The sequence below is a fragment of the Chiloscyllium punctatum genome, chromosome 33, assembly GCF_047496795.1.
Source record: "Chiloscyllium punctatum isolate Juve2018m chromosome 33, sChiPun1.3, whole genome shotgun sequence".
Lineage (NCBI taxonomy): Eukaryota > Metazoa > Chordata > Chondrichthyes > Orectolobiformes > Hemiscylliidae > Chiloscyllium > Chiloscyllium punctatum.
The window spans coordinates 29569377-29593400 of NC_092771.1; the positions used below are offsets into that span (position 1 = coordinate 29569377).

Consider the following 24024-nt stretch of genomic DNA (forward strand, 5'->3'; position numbering starts at 1 on the left):
TATCCCACTGATTTTTTATTCTTTTGTGGAATGTGGACAGTACTGGCCGGTTAGCATTTATTGCCCATCCTGGTTGCCCTTGAGAAGGTGGTTGTGAGCTGCTTTCTTGCAGTCCATCTGCTGTGGGTTGACCCACAACGGCATTAGGGAGGGAATCCTAGCATTTTGACCCAGCAACAGTGAAGGAAGGGCGATATATTTCCGAGTGAGGATGGTGAATGGTTTGGAGGGAAACTTGAAGATGGCGGTGTTCTCATATATTTGCTGCTGTTGTCCTTCTGGATCAGACCTGGGCATTTTACGGCCTTTGGTCGTTCCTGTCCGGCCGGCATGAGGTCAATCTTAAACTAGAACATAAATGAAAAAGTATTTACACCTTGCACACAATACAACTGTATTGCTTTTATTTTGAAAAGGAGGCTTTTTTAATTTATGTATGGACGCACCGGTGCGTGTATGTGCGTGTGTGAACAGCTAAAAGTGATGCTTGCTGGCTAGGCCTCAAAATGTCAGCTCACGCCAAGACAAGTTATGTCATATCCCACAAAATCGCCAGAAACAGTAAACCGTTTTCTGATGGAGAGTTTATTAAGGAGTGCTTGTTGGGCTCTGCAGAACTAATATGCCTGGAGAAAAAGGAGGCATTTGAGAATGTGCCCCTCTACCGCCTGGAGAAAAAGGAGGCATTTGAGAATGTGCCCCTTTCCCGACACACTGTAACGAGAAGGGACATCGCGAGAAATCTGGAGCTTCAGCTGCAGCACACAGCGGTCAACTTTGACTTTTTCTCCTTGGATTTGGATGAGAGCTGCGACGTCCGTGATACAGCCCAGCTTCTCATCTTCGTACGTGGGATAACTACGGACTTTAAAATCATGGAGGAGCTGGCAGCCTAGCAGTCAATGAAAGGGACAACAACTGGTAATGATTTGTTCATGGAGGTAAATGCATGTTTGGACACATTGGGACTAAAACGGGACAAGCTGGCGGGTGTGACAACGGATGATTGTCCAAATCTAACGGGAAAAAATGTTGGACTCTTAAAGAGAATGCAGGATAAAGTGACAGAAATTGACCCTGAACAGAAATTGGTATTTTTGCATTGCATTATACATCAGGAAGTGTTGTGTAAGTCAGTGTTAAAAATTAACCATGTGGTTGATATTGTAACTAAAATAGTTAACTTCATCAGGGCAAGAGCTTTGAATCACAGGCAGTGTGTTGCAGTTTTGGAGGAAAATGAGAGTGAACATCGTGACATAGGCTACCACACAGCTGTCAGGGGGCTCAGCCTGGGCAAAATGCTGAAAAGTGTATGGGACCTGAGAGAAGAGATTCAAGATTTCTGTGTGAAGAAAGGGAATGGCATTCCACAGCTTTCAGATGCAGACTGGATTGCAGACCTTGGTTTTGCTGTTGATGTGACTGCACTTTTGAATGAACTAAATGTGAAACTGCAGTGAAAGGGCCTTTTTGTGCATGAAATGTACAACTTGGCGAAGGCTTTGAGGAGAAAGTTGCAGCTTCTCTCAAGCCAAATGGAGGACAACATTCTCACCCACTTGCCAACACTGAAGGAAGCCGCACCTTCAGCTGATCACCTCCACAGGTAATCATCTATGTTAGAAGCACTGCATGGTGAATTTTCAGGGCGATTTCAAGACTTTAAAACAGTTGAGAGTAAAATGCACATGACATTTTCCTCATTTACATGCAGTGTGGAGAATGCACCTCGTGATGTTCAGCTTGAACTCATTGACCTGCCGTCTGACACACTTCTGGCAGAGTACTTTAGGTCAGTCTCATTGCTTGATTTTTATTCTCCCTCAAACAGGAGAACTTTCCACACATGAGGAGACATGCTCCAGAAGATTCTAGTCCTCTTTAGATCTCCCTATATATCCCAACAGACATTCTCAGTGATGAAGTTCAACAAATCCAAATCCCGATCCTCTGTCACTGATGATCACCTTCAGAGCTGTCCTTCACATATCCACCTCAGACATTCAGTGCACTTGTTCAAGCCCAAAACAGACTGGAGTTTTCTCATTAAACAAGTAAAATGAGCTGAAAAACATCAAAAGTACTTATTGCTTTTTGTATGGAGTTGTTTGTTGTTTGTAATACTGAACAAGAATGAAACAACTTTTTCCCTTTGTAGAAGAGTCTAGGGCCAAATGGCATTATTCCAGAATAAGAGTTTCACTGCAAAACTATATAATCTAGTACTTTTTAAAATGGGAGAAAATTAATACTGAGCAGAATTATGTTCAACCTATTGTTGGTCCAGCCCTCCAACACAACTCAGGTTTCTCATGTGGTCCATTGGAAGAATGAATTGCCCACGCCTGTTCTAGATGGTAGTGGTTGTAGGTTTGGAAGATGCTGTCTGAGGATCTTTGGTTAATTTGTGGAGTGTACCTTGTAGATAGTACACACTTCTGTGACTGAGCATCAGTGGTGGAGGGAGTGGATTCTTGTGGGTGCAATGTCATTCAAGCAGACTGCTTTGTCCTGGATGGTGTCGAGCTTCTTGAGTGTTGTTGGGGCTGCACTCATCCAGGGTAAGTGGGGAGTATTCCATCACACTCCTGACTTGGTGAAAAATCACACAACACCAGGTCATAGTCAACAAGTTTATTTAGAAGCACTAGTTTTCGGAGGGCTGCTCCTTCACCAGGACAATCACCTGATGAAGGAGCAGCTCTCCCAAAGCTAGTGCTTCTAAATAAACCTGTTGGACTATAACCTGGTGTTATGTGATTTTTAACCGTGTACACCCCAGTCCAACACCGGCGTCTCCAAATCATGACTCCTGACTTGAGCCTTGTAGATGATGGACAGGCTTTGGGAAGACAGGAGGTGAGTTAATCGCTGCAGTATTCTGAGCCTCTAACCTACTCTTGTAGCCACTGTGTTTATGTGGTGAGTCCAGTTGAACCATAATATTATCCCTAATCAAAACTTCCACTGCCCCTTCCTCTCCTGCCCACCTTTCTATCCTTCCTGCAGGATCTATTCCCCAGAACATTATGTTGCCAGTCCTGTCCATCCCTCAGCCAGGCTTCTGTATTAGTTATGGTATCCCAGTTCCATGTTCCTAATGATGCCCTGACTTCATCTGCCTTATAGTCGGGCCTCAGGCATTGAAAGAACTGCAGTTTAATTTATCAGTCTTACCTCATCCTCTGCCTTGCTCTTGCCTGCCTTGACTGTTTGACTTGTTCCTCTTCTCAACTGTACCAGCTCCAGACTTATCCCTTTTCTCAGTATCTCTTTGGGTCCCACCCCTCCCCTTACTAGTTTAAATCCTCCTGAGTCACATGAACAATTCAAGTACAAACCATCATTCTTATTCAGGTTACTTCGACCCCAGAAGAGATTCGGATGATCCAAAAATGTGAATTCTTGCTCCCTCCATGAGCTCCCCCTATTCCTATTTTCACTAGCATGTTCCACCGGGCGTAACCCAGATATCACTACCTTCGATGACCCATGTCATTGGTACCAATGTGTACAATACTTTGACTGGCCCAGGCTAGGTGCGATTTGTAGCGAATTGTTTCTTTTTTCCGGCCAGTGACAAGCAATGCTCTTATCTCTAGGTTTGTTTTTTTCTCTCCCTTAACCCCGACACTACCGCCTAACTGCAGTAGGGCTTACATTCTCCTAGCTAATTGGTTTAAGCAAGTTTGATCAATCTGTAATTGGCTGTTAGAGGTGATGGACATTGCCTGATGTCACCCCCCACTATTTACTGACTGGCTCCTTAAGGTGCCAGTTCTCCCTGAGTCCAGCCTCTTCATTAAGTCTTATTAAGATACGGGGATAGTTTGAAATGTTCTTTAATAAAGAGTTAAAGAAAATGGGAGACCTTTGTGGCTGTATGCACTCTGAGATTCTGTGCACGGTGATGGCAGCATTATAGCCAAGCTTATAGATGAAATCGGGGGGAAGGCAAATGGTGAGAATGCAAAGACCCTGCAGAAGGATATACACAAGTTCAATGAGTGGGCAAAGTGGGAGATGAAATATAATGTGGGAAAATGTGAGTCTATTCACTCACTCTGGTCGGAATAATAGAGGAGCTAAATATTATATAAATGGAGAAAGACTGCAAATAGCTGCAGCACAGAGGGAATTGGGAGTCTTGTGCATAAATCTCACAAATTTAGCATTTAAGTTCTCTGGGAAATAGGGAAGTCAAATGGAATGTTGGAGTTTATTTCGAAGAGGAAGTGACGTGTAAAAATGGTGAGATATTGCTAAGACTATACAAGGCACTATTCTGGATTAGTGGTGCTGGAAGAGCACAGCAGTTCAGGCAGCATCCAAGTAGCTTCGAAATCGACGTTTCGGGCAAAAGCCCTTCATCAGGAATAAAGGCAGTGAGCCTAAAGCGTGGAGAGATAAGCTAGAGGAGGGTGGGGGTGGGGAGAGGCAGTGACCTGACCAGGGCACTTTATGGGGAGGGGCAATGGGCTGACCAGGGCACTTTATAGGGAGGGGCAGTGGGCTGACCAGGGCACTTTGCAGGGAGGTGCAATGGGCTGACCCGGGCACTTTGTAGGGGGGGCAGTGACCTGACCAGGGCACTTTGTAGGGACGGGCAGTGGGCTGACCAGGGCACTTTGGTATATGATGCCCGAGACTTGATTTTCCTTGCACTTAGTCACGTTGACTATCCTTAATTAATCTTTGCCTCTCCAAATACATGTCAATCATATCTTTCAGAATCACCTCCAACAGCTTACTCATCACCGATGTCAGATTCACAGGTCGAAAGGCTTCAGGCTTCTCCTTCCAGCCTTTCATAAACAACTTACCCACCCTCCACCCCCCAGAACCTCACTCATGTTACAAATATTATTCCTGGAGAATTACCTTCCTAACGTCCAACAATTTCCTGGGATACACTTGATCAGCTCCTGGAAATGTATCTCCCTTTATGTTTTCTAAGATCTCTCACACTTCTTCTTCAGTAATATGAACTGTTTTCTCCAGCCTGAATTCTCTCGCCTCCATTTCTTTCTCAACTGTAAAAACTGATGCAAAATCTTCATTTAATATCTCTCGCATCTCATGAGGTTCAATATAAAGACAACCTTGGGTGATCTTTCAGGGGTCCTACTCTCTCTCTGGTGCTTGCTGTCTTGCTCTTAATGTATTTGTAGAATCTTTATGGATTGCCTTTAACCTTATCTGCCAACACTATCTCATATCCCCTCTTTGCCTTCCTAATTCCCTTCTTAATAATGCCCTTACACTCCTTATACTTTTTAGGAGATTCTGTTGATCCCAGATGTTTCTATGTATTATATGATTTGTTTTTATTCTTAACTCAAACTTCAATATCTTTATTCATCTATTTTCCCTAACTTTACCCGCCTTGACTTTCACTCCATAATGCTTCTGAACTCTCACTTTCACATGTTTGAAGGCCTCCTACCTGTCAGTCGTCCGTTTACATGCTAACAGTCTATTCCAATCACATTGTAGGCAGCACAGTGGCACAGTGGTTAGCACTGCTTCCTCGCAGTGCCAGAGACCTGGGTTCAATTCCTGCCTCAGGTGACTCTTTGTGTGGAGTTTGCATATTGTCCCTGTGTCTGCGTGGGTTTGCTCTGGTTTCCTGCCCCAATCCAAATATGTGCAGCTTAGGTGAATTGGCCATGCTAAATTGCTCGTAGTGTTAGGTTAGGGGTTGCAGGTCGGTGTGGACTTGTTGGGCTGAATGGCCTGTTTCCACACTGTAAGTATTCTGAAAAAAACTTTTAAAAGTTCTAGTTCCATACTCTTAAAATTTCCCTTACTCCAATTAAGAATTTTAACTTTTATGAACGACATATCCTTTTCTATAATATGTTAAAACAAATAATATTATGATCACTCGTCCCAAAGTTGAGTACTAACACATCAGTCACTTGCCCTGCGTTACTTCTCAAGAGCAGGTCAAGGTTTGCTACTTCTCCACTGGGAGCATTGACATATTGATAAAGAAAATTTTCTTGAATGCATTTAACAAATTTCTCTCCATCCAAACCTTTAATGCTATAGCAGTTTGAGTCAATGTCTGGAAAATAAAATCCCTTGCTATTATAACCATATTATTCTTCCATATGTATTGAGATTTGTCACCATATTTGCTTGTTGATTTCCCTCTGCCTATTTGGAGGGAGTTGGGGTTTGAGTACAGTCCCATCAGGTGAACATATCTTTCTTATTTCGAATTACAACCTGTATATTTTCAATGATCCCATGTTTTCCTTAATGAAACTGACACTCTCCGTCCTCTCTTGCCTCTTTTTCTATCCTTCCTATAGCACCTAAATCCCACAATCCTGAGCTGCCAGTCCTGTCCTTCCCTTAGCCAGGTTTCTGTCAGAGATAGGATGTCTCCATCCTATGTTCCCATACATGCCCTGAGTTCATCAACCTGACCTGTAAGACCTCTTGCATTGAATAAATGCAGTAAAATTCTTAAGTTCCTTTGTTCTCTGACTTGCTGTTTTGTTTTTTTTAATTAATTTGCTCTTTTCTGGTTCAGAACCATCCTGATCTTTCTTTTTATTTTCACAGAATCACCCTCCACCACCAATAGTTTATAGGTTCCTGAAGTCGAACTAGCAAATCTCCACACCAGGATATTGGTCCCTTTCCAGTTCAGGTGAAACACAGCCTTTTTGAACTGGTCTTTTCTCTACCAGGAGAAATCACAATGATTTAAGGAACAGAATCCCTGTATATCTTGCCATCTCTTCAGCCACAGATTTATCTCCCCTGTCCTTTTATTCCATCCCTCATTAGAACTTGGCTCCGGAAGTAAATTAGAGATTACTACTTTTGGTGTTCTGTTTTTTAATCTTCTACCAAATCTGTTATATTCACTCTGTAAAGCCTAACTATGTCATTCCTGTCAATGTGTATAACAATGTCTGATTCCCCTTTGATAATATGCTTCAAACGTTTTGAGACATCCTTAATCCTGTCACCGGGAAAGCACTATGCTATCCTGCTGCAGAATCTCCTGTCTGTGCCCTGACAGAGGGTCCCCAATAATAATTCTTCCTTTGAATCTGGACAAACCTTGTTTAACATAAGAGTCATTCTTTAGTGCTCAAGATCTGACTACCACTTCTATTTTTTTCTGAGAAACTATCTTTCAACAGGACCCAAAACGAATATCTGTTTGAGAGGGAATACCTGCAGGAGACATCTGAACACGCTTTGTCCCTTTCCTGGCAGTTACCCATCGATCTGACTGATCCTGCTGTAAAATCACTTCTCTAGATCTACTGGTCGTCACACTCAGTGTCTCTTGTGTCCCCTCATTGACATGAAGCCTAAAAGGAAGAAGTTCTGATTAGCGCCGCATACATAAAAATAAACTACCTTTCATTACACATAGATTTAATAATAAGACACAAAGCCAGTTGAAAAAGACTCTTTTGTGATTGTAAAACAAACTCTCCTTCACATTTTTTAGAGGTCTATTTTTCAGAAATATACAAGTTTAGAACAGAGAAAGAAAAGAAACTCCCGACAAATCAATACTTGACAAACATATGAAGGCCTCTCCCACACAATCTTCATGCTTTCTGTGAGGAAAACATGTCTCACGAACTTGATTGTGTTTTTTAATGAAGTAACCAAAAAAGATTGATGACGGCAGACATTGTTCACTTGGAGTCTAGATCATAGTGGTGCTGGAAAAGCACAGCAGGTCAAGCAGCATCCGAGGAGCAGGAAAATCAACGTTTTGGGCAAAAGCCCTTCATCAGAATTATTGACTTGGATTTTAGTAAAGCCTTTGACAAGGCTCCGTATGATCGACTATTTGGTAAAGTTAGATCATGTGGGATTCAGGGTGAACTTGCCGGCTGGATACAAAATTGGCTTTATGGTAGGAGACGCAAAGTATTTATGGAGAGTTGTTTATTGGACTGGAGGCCCGTGAGCTGTGGTGTTCCACAGGGATCTTATGTTAAACAGCGTTTGTCGAGGTTTAAAAGAATAATGATTATGGAAATGATTTTGATGACAGTACAGGAAGCATAGTTAGTAAGTTTGCAGAGGACACCAAAACTGATGGTATATTGGACAGTGAAGAATGTTATCTAAGATTATAAAATTGGTCTTAATCAATTGGGTCACTGGACTGAGGAATAGCAAATGGAGTTTAATTTGGATAATTGTAAGGTATTGCATTTTGGTGATACAGACAAGGGTAGGATTGAAACAATTAATAGTCGGGCCTTGGGTCGTGTTATAGAACAGAGAGACCTAGGGGTTCAGGTGCATAATTCTTTGAAGAAGCAAATTACTAAAGAAGTTGAAGGTCTTGTCAAGATGAAGAAGAAGACTTTTGTTCGGATAAGACTTGAAGGCTCAGTTAGGGCGCTTGAGAGTTACAAGCGAGCCAGGAAAGACTTCAAGAAAGGGCTAAGAAGAGCCAGGAGGGGATATGAGAAGTCATTGGCAGATAGGATCAAGGAAAACCCGAAAGCTTTCTATAGATACATCAGGAATAAAAGATTGACTAGAGAAAGACTAGGGTCAATCAACATAGTAGTGCAAAATTATGTGTATTCAGAGGGGATGGGAAGCGCTTTTTCCAGTGTTCATACTTGAAAAAGACAATGTTGTTGAGGAGAATATGAAATACAGGCAATCTAAACAGAATGGGTTACCTTTACGATAAGTCTGCATCATTGTCTCTCACTCCTTTTGGGGCTGAGAGCACTGAACTCACCGAGACTCCATTTCTGTGGCAAACTGCCAACATTTAGGCTCATTCTTAAAGTCAGGAAGTATGGGAAACAGGAAGAATTGGCTATCTGGACTCAAAATTGCCTGGCTGACAGAAGGCAGAGAGTGGTTGTAGATGGAAAGTATTCTGCCTGGAGGTCAGTGTTGAGTGGTGTTCTTGGGCCTCTGCTTTTTGCAGTTTTTATAAATGACTTGGATGAGGAGGTTGAGGGGTGGGTTAGTAAATTTGCAGATGACACAAAGGGTGGAGGTGTCATTGATAGTTTTGAGGGCTACTGCAGTGCAACGTAGACAGGATGCAGAGGTGGGCTGAGAAATGGCAGATGGAGTTCAACCTGGATAAATGCAAAGTGATGCATTTTGGAAGGTCAAACGCGAATGCTGAATATAGGATTAAAGACAGGATCCTTGGTAGTGTGGAGGAACAGAGGGATCTGGGTGTGCAAGTACATAGATTCCTCAAAGTTGCCACCCAAGTGGATAGGGTTGTTAAGAAAACATATGGTGGTTTTGCTTTCATTAACAGGGGCATCGAGTTTAAGAGCCGTGAGGTTTTGCTACAGCTCTGCAAGTCCCTGGTGAGACCTCACTTGGAATATTGTGTCCAGTTCTGGTTGCCCTACTACAGGAAAGATACAGAGGCTTTGGAGAGGGTGCAAAGAAGGTTTCCCAGGATGCTGCCTGGACTGGAGAGCTTACCTTATGAAGAAAGGTTGAATAAGCTCAGACTTTTCTCTCTGTAGTGAAGGAGGAAGGGGAAGAATACTGAGATTTTGTGAATAAGGTTTTGTGAAGGGTAGATCGTGCCTCACAAGCCTTATTCATTTCATGAGAAGGGGACCAAACAGATGGATGAGGGTAAAGCGGTAGACATTGTGTATATGGATTTCAGTACGGCGTTTGTTAATGTTCCCCATGTCAGGGTATTGCACAGCATACGGAGGCATGGGATTGAGGGTGATTTAGCGGTTTGGATCAGAAATTGGCTACCTGAAAGAAATGTTCATCCTGGAGTTCAGTTACTGGTGGTGTACCGCAAGGATATGTTTTGGGCCCACTGCTATTTATCATTTTTAATAAATGACCTGGATGTGGGCGTAGAAGGATAGGTTAGTAAATTTGCGTATGACGCTAAGGTTGCTGGAGGGTGTGGATAAAGGATGTTGCAGGTTACAGAGGGACATAGACAAGCTGTAGAGCTAAGCTGAGAGGTGACAAATAGTGTTTAATGCGGAACAGTGTGAAGTGATTCACTTTGGAAGGACAAACAGGAATAAAGAGTACTGGGCTATTGGTAAAATTCTTGGTAGTGTAGATGAGCAGAGAGATCTTGGTGTCCGTGTACATAAATCCTTGAAAGTTGCCACCCAGTTTGATAGGGTTGTTAAGAAGGCATATGGTGTGTTAGCTTTTATTACTAGAGGGACTGAGTTTCGGAGCCATGAGGTCATGCAGCAGCTGTACAAAACTCTGGTGCAGCTACACTTGGAGTATTGCGTACAGTTTTGGTCACTGTGTCATAGGATGTGGAAGGTTTGGAAAGGGTTAGAGGAGGTTGAGCAGGACATTGCCTGGTGTGGAGGGAAGGCTGAGAGACTTGAGACTGTTTTCATTGGAGAGAAGAAGATTGAGAGGTGACTTAATTGAGACATATAATATAATCAGAGGGTTAGATCAGGGGGACAGTGAGAGCCTTTTTCCTCGGATGGTAATGGCTAACACGAAAAGACGTAGCTTGAGATTGAGGGGTGATAGATACAAGACAGATGTCAGAGGTAGTTTGTTTACTCAGAAAGTAGTAGGGATGTGGAACTCGCTGCCCTTAACAGTAGTAGACTCACCAACTTTAAATGGTCATTGTGGGCGGCACAGTGGCACAGTGGTTAGCACTGCTGCCTCACAGTGCCAGAGACCCGGGTTCAATTCCCGCCTCAGGTGACAGACTGTGTGGAGTTTGCACATTCTCCCCGTGTCTGCATGGGTTTTCCCCAGGTGCTCTGGTTTCCTCCCACAGTCCAAAAATGTGCAGGTTAGATGAATTGGCCATGCTAAATTGCCCATAGTGTTAGGTGCGGTGGTAAATGTAGGGGAATGGGTCTGGGTGGGTTGCGTTTCGGCGGGTCAGTGTGGACTTGTTGGGCTGAAGGGCCTGTTACCACACTGTAAGTAATCTAATCTAAAAAAAACATATGGCTGAAAAAGGAATAGTGTGAGAAAGATAGGCTTCAGATTGGTGTCACAGGTCGGTGCAACATCGAGGGTCGAAGGGCCTGTACTGCTCTGTAATGATCGCTGTTCTATGATCCATGGAAAACAGATGCTGGGATTGTACTGAAAACAAAAAATGTTGGTGATCACATTAGCTCAGGCAGCATCCACGGAGAAAAAGCAGGTAATATTTCAAGTCGAGATGACTCCTAGGGGTCAGCATTTATGCAATAGTGGGTGGGGGATGTTGGAGTGCTGGGGGAGAAAGGGCATTGATAGTTCAGATTAAGTGGTCAGAATGTGAGAACAGCAGAACAATGGTGTGTCTAACTGCCAGACTGGAAAGAATAGAGTCCCATTGGAGTGGGGACGAGGAGAGAAGACAGAGAATGTGACAAGCCAAGCTAAAAGAAAGGGGATGTATGGGAGTGAGTTCAGAATTTGAAGGTGTTGAACTCCATATTGAGCCCAGAAGTTTGTAAAGTGCCAATTTGAAGATGAGGTGTTGTTCTTCCAGTTTGTGCTGAGATTTGTTGGAACACTGCAGCAGCCAAGGACAGACAGGTGGACATGTCAGCAGAAATCTTTGTTGAAATGATCAGCTACAGGAAGGTTGGGGTGATGCTTGCACACAGACCAGAGATGTTCTGCAAAATGGACAACCAGCCTGTATTTGGTTTCTCCAAAGTAGAGTAGGCTACGTTGGGTGCAGCGAATAAACTACATAAGATTGGAGGAGGTACAGGGGAAGTGCTACTTCACCTGGAAAGACAGTTTAGGCCCTTGGATGGTGAGCAGGGAAGAGGTGAAGGGGCAGGTGTCACAACTTCTGTGGTTATATGGGAAGGTGCATGGGAGGGTCGGGGGGTGTGGTGCAGTGGTCAAGGAACAGACAAGGGTGTCCCAGAGGGAACAACCGCATGAAAAGCAGGCAGTGGGAATGAGGTGAACATGTGTTTGATGGTGGCGTTCTGCTGGAGTTGTCTGAAATGGCAAAGAATAATCCTTTGAATGCGGAAGCTGGTGGGAAGAGGGGGATGAGGAAAAGTGGAGATAAGGGGGATCCAATCATGCTGTTGAGAGCGATGGGAAAGGGTGAGGGCAGAAACATGTGATAGGTCAGATCCGTTTAGAGGCCCTGTCAATCACAGTGGGCAGGAAACCATGGCTCTGGAAGGAGGAAGCCATGTCAGCAAGGCTGTTTTGAATGATGGCATCATCTGAACGGATATGACATGATTCTTTGAAACTTGTATCACAGATAGACAGGCTGATTAAGAAGGTATTTCACATATTGCCTTCATTGCTCAGACCTTTGAGTACGGGAGTTGGGATGTCATGCTGTGGCTGTACAGGACATTGGTGAGGCCTCTTCTGGAGCACTGTGTGTCGCCCTAATCACCCGGCTACAGAAAGGATATTATTAAACAAGAGAAGGTTCAGAAAACATTTATCAGGATGTTGCCAGGAATGGAGGGTTTGAAATATAAAAATAAACTTGAAAGACTGGGACTACTTTCACTGGAGTGTCGGAGGTTGAGGGGTAACTTTATTGAGGTTTATAAAATCATGAGGGGCATAGATAAGGTGACCAACAAGGATCTTTTGCCCATGGGTGGGGGAGTTCAAAACCTGGGGACATATATTTAAGGTGAGAGGAGGAAGATGTAAAAACGACCTGAGGGGTAAGGTTTTTGTACAGAGAGTGGTTCATATGTAAAATGACCTACCAGAGAAAGATATTTGCATAAGTTCATGAATGGGAAACATTTGGAGGGATATGGGCCAAGTGCAGGCAGATAGGACTAGTTCAGTTTGGAAACATGGTTGGCGTGGACCGAAGGGTCTGTTTCTGTGCTGTGTGACGCAATGACGTTGCAGCGACTGTGAATGACTGAGTTAAGAATCAGTTACATTCATTGGTGAAACTGTCCCTTATTTATTCAGCTTTGTTATTTTGATGTTTCTCAGATGTCTTCCTCAGAGAAACCTGCTGTCATCAAACCCTCGCTGACTGAGGCCCAGGCTGTCGAGTTGGTCGAGCGGTTGTACGGTCTGAAGGTCTCCAGTGTCCAACCAATGCCCGGTTACGATGACCAGAACTTCCACATCCTGGTGTCTGAGAACCAGGTGACCAGAGATCACAGTCAGAGCTACACCCTCAAGGTGATGAATGCTGGTGAAAGTGAAGATGCTGATTTAATTGAAGCACAAACACGAGCCATGATGTTTTTGAGTGCAAAAGGATTTCCTTCACCCATACCAATCCCAACCATTGATGGCAAGATTATGTCGTTGGAGACGATTGGTCAGTATCAGTTATTGGTGGCTGGGTTCAGCTTCCAATTGGCCAGGTCACAGACCCAATGTTTGAAATTTTCCTTTCCATAAGTGTACGCACTTCAAATAAGTCCTTGTCAATGATATAATTAATGAGAAATCAGTCTCTTTCATTCAATTTCTGACACGCAACACTAGTTAACAAAAATGCTGTGCTCTTATCTCTTACAGACTGTGGAGTACAATCGAAGGCCCACATGATCCGGTTATTGACCTATCTCCCTGGACTTCCATTGTCTGAAATGCCTATAGGGCCTCAGATCTTGTACAAAGTTGGTCAAACCCTCGCACGAATGAATGAGGTGCTTGCAGTAAGTTGGGGTGTTTTGCCTCCACTGTTGTCTTTGTAAAGGATTGTGAATGAGACTGAGGGAAGCTGTGACACAGATTAATCTGTTGGTGTTGTTTAGATCAATATTCCCTCCATTTGAAACAGAGCAAAGCTGCTTTGAAACATTTTTAGCCTAACAGGAGAAAATCCATTATGAAAGGGTTCTTTAAAGATTTTCTTCATTCGATATAGTCTATTTGAAATATCAAATCCACAGAGAGACTGACTGACCTACTTCTGCATCTGGGGACGTTTTAGTTGCAACAAATTTATGGAATGTTTTTATAAAAAAGACAGTAAATTTCCAAAAAGTTGACACAAGGACCATTTCCTTCTAGTTCAGGGCCCTGATTGGTGATTACATCCTGAACCATGACAATAAGAAGATCTTCATGTAAACTGCTTGAAACTATCCTCCAATACAGAGAATGACAGAGGAAGAAAGAATCACCAATAGACAATGGCCCATTGGGAGACATTGGCAATGTGATCCAGTTCCTGATTGTCATTCATTAATGATACATGCGATAAAACACCAGGAGGGTCGTTCATATCGTTATAGCGACTGTGGTTCGTTAAATCCCCATTCCATGCTCTCCCTTCTCCCTCATTCTTACCTCATCCCATTCTTTCTTGCCCAATCCCATGAAACTTCTCTCAGTATTCCCATAGTTTCTCCATAATGTACTCCCAGTCTTGCCCTTTCCCCTCAATGATGCCCACCCTCCCAGGCTGCACTCACCCTGAGCTATCTCGGGCTCCAGTCAACATCTCACCAGAGCAGATTCAACTCAAAGCAGCACTAATCAAATGGCTGTTCCAGAAAAGCTAGCTCCCTTTTTGGAGGGGCTGGGATTGCAGTGTGTTTTAAAGAGCATGTGAACAGACACAGCTTTGAGTTTTAATCCAGACGGAGAAACCAGGAAACAGCCTGGAAATGGATCCTGGTCATCTTGGTGCTCCATTTGAGATACACAAAACAAATCGGTCTGGTATACATCATTCACAACTTTTCCTGGTTTTTGTTGTTGAGAGATCCCAGATTGGGATTACGATCTGACAGCTTGCTGGATGTATTGGGTGGGAGCAGTAATAGATTTCTCTCATTGGCAGGAATTCCAGCATCCTCTCCGGAAGAGTCTGAAGCGGCCGGATTTCCTCTGGAAACTCTCAAACATTCACTTGCTGAACAAGTATCTTTATGCAGTGGGAGAGGGTAGGGATCGCCAAATTATAGAGCAAATTATTCAGCAATTCCAGGAAGAGATCATTCCAAATCTCTGCAAGTTTCGTCAAAGTAAGTGATTATCCCTCTTAGTCCAAAAACTACAGGGTATGAACAGGTTTTGGCATAAAACCATTGGAATTAGTGTTCTTGAAATATTTTACTCTGTTAATGGTTCTATGGAGATATCAGTTATTGGTGTTCCATGTACCTGGAATCTTGACCGATTTAAACAGAGTGGAATCCATGTCAATCTACAAATGTACAAATTCACCTCTTCTTCCCTACATTGCCCTAAAACATAGGGGCTTTGTGACCTATGACTCAGTGTCCCATTGCAATCTCAGGAGTTAAAGTTCCAATACGTTTACAGCTGACCTACAGTGGCATTGCTCACAGTGAGGCAGGTCCTAGAGAATGTGACAGTGACTGTGTGACTGAGCAAGTCTGATACCGTAACAAGTAGGTGCGGTGTAACAAAATCACTAATAGACTGCGATGTTAGATTGTCATTGAAATCTTCTTGTCAGTGATGGATGATAAAACATTGCAATGTTTGTTTCTTTCCCAGGCTTGAATCACGGAGACTTCAGTCACACCAACATTCTAGTCCAGCCTGTTCACCCCTCAGCTAACCACTCCAACCCAACTGAGCTGCAGCAGGATCTGGACGTCTCTGGGTTACTGGACTTCAGTGACATGAATTATGGTTATTATGTCTTTGATGTGGCCATATCCATAATGTATCTGATGTTGGGGAGTAACGATCCCATTGGTGCAGGGCGCCATGTCCTCTCGGGCTTTGAGAGTGTGATCCCATTACTCCCTGAGGAGCAAGACGCCATTTTTCTGCTGGTTCTTTGCAGGTTTTGTCAGTCACTGGTTATGGGGAGATACAATGCTCTGCTTTACCCTGAAAATGCAGAGTACCTTCTGAGCACTGGGAGAGCTGGCTGGAAGTGTCTTCACCAACTGTGGTCGCTGGGGAAAGAGGCAGTGGGAAAGATTTGGTTTGAGGCAGGCAAGTTCCAAAGCACTTGATGCAGACCCTGTTTCAGTGTAGTCCCAGGCACATTTGCTTCCAGGAGAACAAGGACATCTCGATGAAGAGGATTATGAGATTAGATTAGATTCCCTACAGTATGGAAACAGGCCCTTCAGCCCATACCAACCCACCAAAGAGTAACCCAGCCAGACCCAATCCCCTACCCTACATTTACCCCTGACTAATGCACCTAACACTACGGGCAATTTAGCATCACCAATTCACTTGACCTGCACATCTTTGGATTGAGGGAGGAAACCGGAGCACCCAGAGGAACCCCACGCAAACACGAGGAGAATGTGGAAGCTCCACACAGTCAGTTGCCCGAGCTAGGAATCGAACCCAGGTCCCTGGCGCTGTGAGGCAGCGCTGTGAGGCAGCCCCTGACTGCTGGAACCTGGAATTGTATTAATGCTTTAAGCTCCTAATCATTAAGATATACTAAACTTTGTTTTAACCAGTTCCTTATGTTTTAGTTTTGTTTTACTCATTTGTGGGACGTGGGTGTCACTGGCTGGGCCAGCATTAATTAACCGTCCCTCGTTACCCTTGAGAAGGTGATGGTGAGCTACCTTCCTGAACCGCTGCAGTCCACCTGCTGTGGGGTTGACCCACAATCCCATTGTGAATTGAATTCCAGGATTTTGACCCAGTGACAGTGAAGGAATGGCGCTATATATTTCCAAGTCAGGATGGTAAGTGTATCGGTGGGGAATGTATAGATGGTATTCCCATATATGTGCTGCCCTTGTCCTTCTCGATGGACGCTGTCATGAGTTTGGAAGGTGCTGTCTGAGGATCTTTGGTAAATTTCTTGTGGATTGTATACACTGCTGCTACTGAGCATCAGTGGGTAGAGGGAGTTGATGCTTCTGGATGTAGTACCATCCAAGCCCATGAACCAGCACTCTCAATAAACCGGCAAGAATCATGTACCTCAAACCCTGTGAAGTTGACTGTATTATCATTATCTCAGAGCAGTCAGGTGAGGATGCTGTACATTTTATTTAATGCAAAGTTGCATTAATGTTTTAGTGATGTATGTTGTAAGTGTAACAGTGAAGTGTACTCCCCATGCATTACATTTCTATTACTTCGTGTGTGTTGATTATGTGAACCCCGCAGTCAACCGGAATATTTTATCAACCAGTACATTCCAGGTCCCGTAGGTGCCGGTTAATAAAACGTTTGCTGCATATTTTGTAAAAAAAACATTGTTACTGTGATTGAATATTGTTGGCTGGCCCAGCATTTATTGCCCACCGTGTCAAGCTAGGAGAAGGTGAGTGGTGAGCGGTCTTCTTGAAACACTGACGTTTTTCCAAACAGGTTTCAGGGTTTCTACAATGCCATTTGCAAGGCAACTTTGACCCAATGTATCCAAAGTGAAAGGTTCTTGAACTGCACAGATTTTTACACCATACGGTATCTGGGATGAAGCCAGTCCAGTTTCTTGAGATTGTATATCAGCAGACAGCTCTGTGGTGAAGAGGTATTCGATCAGGATTTGATTTTGCAGACAGCAGCCAAACTGAGGAGCACCATTCAACAGCAATTGCTGGAGAAGCTCAACAGGTGATATCATCAAGGTGCTGGAGAAAGAATTATGGTGGGGTCCAGAATAGGACTGGAACAAGGAATGTTCCACATACCCCACAAAGAGACAGACATCACTGGGGCCCATGCAGGTACCCAGGGCTGCCCCTCTGACGTGAGAAAGTGAGAGGAGTTAAAAGAGAAGTTGTTGAAAGTGAGGATGGGTTCGCCAGGTTGAGGAGGCTGGTGGTTGATGGGAACGGTTCAAACCTTCTTTCTAGGAAGAAGCAGAGAGCCCTGAGACCATCCTGATGGGTGATGGATGTCTAAGGGGTTGGAACCTCTGTGGTAAAAAAGAAGTGGCTGGATCCCGCAAACTGGAAATTCTGAAACTGGCATAAAACTGTCAGAGAAATCGTGGATATAAGTGGGAATGGACTGGATATATTGAGTTGAGGGAAGAAGAGGTGGGTTCGGTGAAGTAGGAGCAGGTAGAAACAATGAGTCTGCCTGGGCTGTCCTGTTTGTGGATTTTGGGAAGGAGGTGGAAGCGAGCTGTGTGAAATTGGTAAACTATGAGCTTACAGGCAGTGGGTGGGAAAGATGACCAGATGAAATGGGGTTAGTGATGGGAATGGGCGCAATGGCCTGATGATCCATGATAGGGTTATGGTCCACGGGGAGATAGAGGGAGGTATCTGAGAGCTGAGAAGAGCATCAATCTCATACTGATATTAAACACAATAATCTCCCAGAGGATACTATTCTTTGAGCCCCTCCAGTCCCACAGCCCTTTGAGATTTCTACCATCATCTCATTCTGGCATCTGCCACATGACTTTAATCCCTGAAGCATTGGGCCTTTGATGTAAGTTTTCTGGACTCAAGCTCTAACACCTTCCCCTTCAACCCAATAACACATGAATTCCTGATATTTGTGATTAACAAACATATTATTACATCCACCAGGAATGTCATTTTCTGTCAGATAGAGTAACAAAAGGAGCAGAAGTTATCCATTTATTGTCCAAATATTACATGGTCTGTTAGATAGTAACCATTACACACATCGTTTTCTTATGGTATCATTTTTCTGCAGAAGGTTAGACTTGTTAACCCAATGCACAGAGTTGCTGAGTAACCAGCAAATGCCTGGCCCTTCATTCAAACACCAACATCTGTCACGACAACTGCTGGTTGTGATCAGGAGGTGGCAGCATTTAGCAATGTGGGAACATTCTGCCTTATCAGCCTGTAAGATCCAAAACCATGGCAGGTCCTGCCTTCACTCTGTATTCCTTAATCCCTTATCCAGCAATCCATCTCAATCTTGGAACCTGCGACTGACGGTCAGTGGCTGCAGCCTTTTGTACAGCAACTGCCCTTTGCTTGAAGAAATACTTACTGATTTCACCTTTAAATAGCCTCACTCTGCTTTGAAAGTTTTATCCCTGTTGTTGATTTCTTTATATCTCGAGAGGCCTCATCAGTCATGTTTTGTCTCCACCGTTGTCTTTAAAAGGGTTTGTGGATGAGACTGAGGGAATCTGTGACACATATTAATCTGTTTGTGTACTTTAGTTCAATTTGGAACACATCAGAGCTTCTTTGAAATATCTTTAGCCTAACAGCACAAAATCCATTATGAAGGGGTTCTTTAAAATCATTTCTCATTCAATGTGGGCTGTTAGGACAGGGTTATGCAAAATATCAAATCAGCACAGAGTCTGAATCACCGGTTTCTGGATTGGGAAAGTTTTGGCTGTGGCAAATTTATGCAGTGTTCTTTAGAAAGATTGAAAATTCCAAGATACCCCGCTCCAGTTCTGGGTGCTGGTTGACTGTATCCTGAAGATAGTGAGAACTGCAGCTGCTGGAGAAAGAGCAGAACTGGAAAAAGCTTAGCATCAGAGGAGAAGGACAGTCGATGTTTCCGGTTGGAACCTTTCATCAGGACTGGGGAGGGGAAAGGGGCTGCCAAATAAATGGCGAAGTGGGTCAGGGGGAAAGGCAATAGGTGAATGCAGGAAGGGGGTGGATGTGATTGGTCAGTGGGAAGGGTGGTAAGGAAGATGGACAGGTAGGGTCAGGTGAAAGGGGTTGGCTGGAGAGGGAGGGCTGGGCTTGGGATGAGGTGGAGAGAATTGGAAGCTGGTGAATTCAATGTTAAGGCCATATGGATGGAAGCTTCTGAGTTGGAAGATGAGGTATTCTTCCTCCAGTTTGCATGTGGCCTTACGTTGCCAGTGGAGGAGGCCCAGGATGGATATGTCATCTGGGAGTGGGAGGGGATGTTGAAATGGGTGGCAACCAGAAGGTAGGGTAGCTGACAATGTACGGATCATAAATGGTTTCCGAGTTTGTGCTCGGTCTGTCTGACACAGGGGCGACCACATAGGGAGCAACAAATGCAATAAATCGGATGAGAGGTCTTCCACCTCAATCTCTGCCAGACTTGGAATGATTCTTAGGCACCTTCATCGGAGATGAGAGGGGGAGGTGCGGGGGCAAGTTTTGCACCTCCTGCGGCTGCAGGGAAAGATTTCGGGTATAGAGGATGGGTTGGTGGGGAGTGTGGGTCTAATGAGGGAGTCGCAAAGGGAACAGACCCTGTGAAAAGCAGATAGCGGTGGGGAGGGGAATATTATTTTGGTGGTGGGGGTCAGACTGCTCGTGGTGGAAGTGGTGGAGGGTGACGTGCTGAACTTGGAGATTAGTGGAATGGAATGTGAGGACTAGGGGGACTCCACCCTTGTTATGGTTGGGGGATGTTTTGTTTGAGGGCAGAGGTACAAGTATTGGAGGAAGATGCAGTTGAGGGCAATGTTGATCATGTGGGAGGGGAAATTGCGGTCCTTGAAGTAGGAGGACATCTGGGATGTCCTGGAGTGGAATTGCTCCTCCTGAGAGCAGATGCGGCGCACGTGGAGGAATTGGGAGCAGGGAATTGTGCTTTTGCAGGAGGAGGGATTGGGAGGAGCAGTAATCAAAGTAGTTGTGGGAGTCGGTGGGTTTGTAATAAATGTTGGTGCTGAGTTGGTTGCCGGAGATGGAGACAGAGAAGTTCAGGAAAGGGAGGGAGGTGTCAGAGGTGGTCCAGATGAATTTGAGGTCAGGGTGGAAGGTGTGTATGCAATGGATGAACCGTTTAAGCTCCTCATGGGAGCATGAGGCAGTGCTGATACGGTCATCGATGTAGCGGAGGAAAAGCTGGGGGATGATGCTGGTGTAGCTGCGGAAGATGGACTGGTCCATGTATCCTTTGAAGAGGCAGGAATAGCTCTGACCTATGCGGGCACCCATGGCCACCCCTCTGGTTTGTGGGAAGTGGGAGCATTCAAGGGAACTGAAAGTTGTGGAGAAGGTGAATGTCATGGGTGGTGTCCTGAATGTAAGTCAGGAATTCCTGTACCAAAGGGGACAGGATGGAGTCAAGATAAAAGGAGATGAGTTCAGTGGGGTAGACGCAGACAGAGACAATCGGTCAACTGGGGCAGGCAGGTTATGAATTTTAGGAACTTTAAAATAAGATAATTTTGGTGTAATCCCCTTGAAGATTTCCCCTGATATGGACAGTGACGGAGAATAAAGGTGTCACCAATCGATGATGGTCTTTGGCGAGATGTTGGCAATGGGATCCAGTGCCTTATTGTCACCCATTAAGGATTAACTAGCAGAAACCAGACAAAACAACAGGGGTGAATTTCTCTTGCAATAGTCAAAAGAAACTAAAATAAAATATCCTTTATTGTCACGTGTTCAAGTACAGGAGTACGGGAGTGCGGGAATACAGACTATGGGAGTGCGAGACTATGGGAGTGTGGGAGTAGGGAGTACAGGAGTACAGTGAAAAGTTTTACAATGCCATCTCTTATGGCCATGATGTAGAGATGCTGGCATTGGATAAAGTTGAAAATCTCACAACACCAGGTCCTAATCCAACAGATTTATTTGGAAATACAAACTTTCAGAGCACTGCTCCTTCATTTAGTAGCTAGTGGGGGGCAATAACATGTTAGGACTTTTAAGCAAGTGTTTGATAAGGTGCCACACATAAGGCTACTTAGTAAGCTAAAAACCCATGGTGCTGGAACTCCAAGTATTCACAATATATATTAATCACTTAGATGAGGAAAGTGTATGGACTGTTGCCAAGTTTGCAGATGACACAAAAATAGCTTCAGGAGGCAAGTGATGAAAATGACACAAAGTTCACAGAGGAATATAGACAGGTAAGTGAATGGGCAAAACTTGGACAAATTGATAAATGTGGGGAAATGTGAGGTTATGCACCTTGGCAGGAAGAGGAGAAACTGAATGTTATTTCAATGGAGAAAGACTGTAGAAAGCTACGGAACAGAGGGATTTGGGAGTTCTTGTCCATGAATCACAAAAAGCTAGCATCCGTGTACGGTGGGTAGTAGGAAGGCAAATAGAATGTCAGCCTTTACTTCAAAGGAAATGAAGTATAAAAGTGGGGAGGTTTTGCTAAAACTGGACAAGGCGCAATCAGACCACAGGTTGAAAACTGTGAAGGGTTTTGGTCCCTTCTCTGAAGACAGACATATCATCATTGGAGGCAATCCAGAGAAGGTTCACTACGCTGATCCCAAATGTGATGGAGCTGTCTTGTGAAGGGAGGTTCAGCAAGTCGGGTGTGTTCTCATTGCAGTTTGGAAGAATGTGAAGTGACCTTATTGAAATTCACAAGATTCTGTGAAGACTTGACAAGGTAGACATGGGATGGTTGTTTCCCCTTGTGGGAGATCAGATGGCATAATTTCAGAATAGGGAGGTGTCCATTTAAGATGGAGATGAGGCAGTATTTCTTCTCTCAGAGGGTAGTGAGTATGTGATATTCTCTATTGCAGAGGGCTCTTGAGGCTATGTTATCCAGGCTGATTAAGACAGATTTTTCATCAGTAATGAAATCAAGGGTTCCAGGGTTAAGGTAAGAAGACGGTGTTGAGGACTATCAGATCAGCAATGATTTCAATGAAGAGCAGAGCAGACGCGATGGGATGAATGGTCTTCTTACACTCCTATATCTTAAAGTCCAACAGCGCTTCAATAAATCCCAATTCCGTGCCCCTCCTTCTCTCTCATCTCATTCTTATCCCATCCAATACTTCCTTTCCAATTCCATGTTCAGCTCCTCTCAGGCACTTGCCTGCTCTTACACTTTCTCCCGAATGTATGCCCAATCTTTAAACACTTATTCATTCATGGGATGACGGCATCACTGGTTAGGCCAACATTCATTGCCCATTCCAGAGGGCGGTTAAGAGTCTACCACATTACTGTGGGTCCGGAGTCACATGTAATCCAGACCAGGTAAGGATGGCAGTTTCCTTCCCTAAAGGACATTGGTTAACTGGATAGGCTTTTTCAATAACAATGATTGCATGGTCATCATTACATTCTGAATTCCAGGTTCTTCTTGAATTCAAATTCCACCATCTGTCATGGTAGAATTTGAGTCAGTGTCCCCCAGAACATTATCTGGGTTTCTGGAGCAGCAGTCCAGTTACAATACCATCACCTCCCCGACTGCCCTCACCCCCAGGCTGCACCCATGCCATCTCAGGCTCCAGTCAACACCTCCCCCGAGCAGATACACATCTAAGCAGCAATCCTCTGAGTAAGGTGGCTCCCTTTTTGAGGGGCTGGGGGTGCTCAGAGTTAAAGACTGTGTACACAGGCACAGTTTTGTATTCTTCACCAGAATGCTGTAGAATATCCAGTGAGAGAAATTAAAATGAATCAAAACAATTCAGAATGGAATAATGGGGCAGTCTGGTGACATTGGAATGTAACTGTTGTCTGTGAGCTCTCCTCATATGCTCCAGTCCCACTTGAAGACCAGCCAGCTCCTCATGTGATACACTCCAGGCATCAAATCAACTCAGTCACTCACGTGCAGATAGACAAGAACTACGGGTTGTTATCAGAGATTACCCATCTAGACGTGTGGTGGGGCACAGCTGCCTTGAATGTCTGGCAGTGGGTTTGCACTTCAGCTTGAGCACTGGGAGGTGTCCATCTTGGCCCAACCTCATAGGGCCCAGTCTCCCAGGTCAGTGGAGAACATTGTCCAGACCTGATCGTGGGGCTGGGTTGTACAGGGAGCAGAATTCCACAGCAAACCAGATGGAGAGGCCGGGAAACAACCAGTCACCTCAAGGACGACCAGCGAATGGCAATTAATGCTGGCCAGCCAGTAATGTCTGCATCCCGTGAGTGAATGAAATAAAAGTTATACTTGGAAACAGATGCACTGGTCAGTCTGGTGCTCTGTTTTGAGTATACAAAACAAATTGCTCATTCACAAATTTTCCTGGTTTTTGTAGTCAGGAGACCCCAGGGATGGATTGCAATCTGAAAGCTTACTGGATGTATTGGGTTGGAGAGGTAATTGATTTCTCTCATTGGCAGGAATTCCAGTATCCTCTCCTGACGAGTCTGCAGTGGCCAGACTTCCTCTGGAAACACTCAAACATTCACTTGCTGAACAAGTATCTTTATGCAGTGGGAGAGGGAAGGGATCGCCAAATTATAGAGCAAATTATTC

The 24024-nt window shown here is 44.3% G+C and overlaps 1 protein-coding gene and 1 pseudogene across 5 annotated transcripts in view; both read left to right on the forward strand.

Moving 5' to 3' along the window:
* Positions 1-18308, forward strand: part of LOC140458521 (hydroxylysine kinase-like) — a 69015-nt gene extending 50707 nt beyond the window's left edge. For 4 of the 5 annotated variants that reach the window (XM_072553260.1, XM_072553262.1, XM_072553263.1 and 1 more), the window contains 4 exons: positions 12949-13285; positions 13489-13628; positions 14762-14945; positions 15445-18308. In XM_072553260.1, the coding sequence (XP_072409361.1) occupies positions 12949-13285; positions 13489-13628; positions 14762-14945; positions 15445-15914 (1131 nt within the window). In that variant the 3' untranslated portion in view covers positions 15915-18308. The remainder of the gene's footprint in view (positions 1-12948; positions 13286-13488; positions 13629-14761; positions 14946-15444) is intronic. The other variant, XM_072553265.1, reaches the window with a different exon arrangement.
* On the forward strand, positions 903-7290 carry LOC140458334 (general transcription factor II-I repeat domain-containing protein 2A-like; annotated as a pseudogene).
* Positions 18309-24024: the final 5716 nt, after the last annotated feature.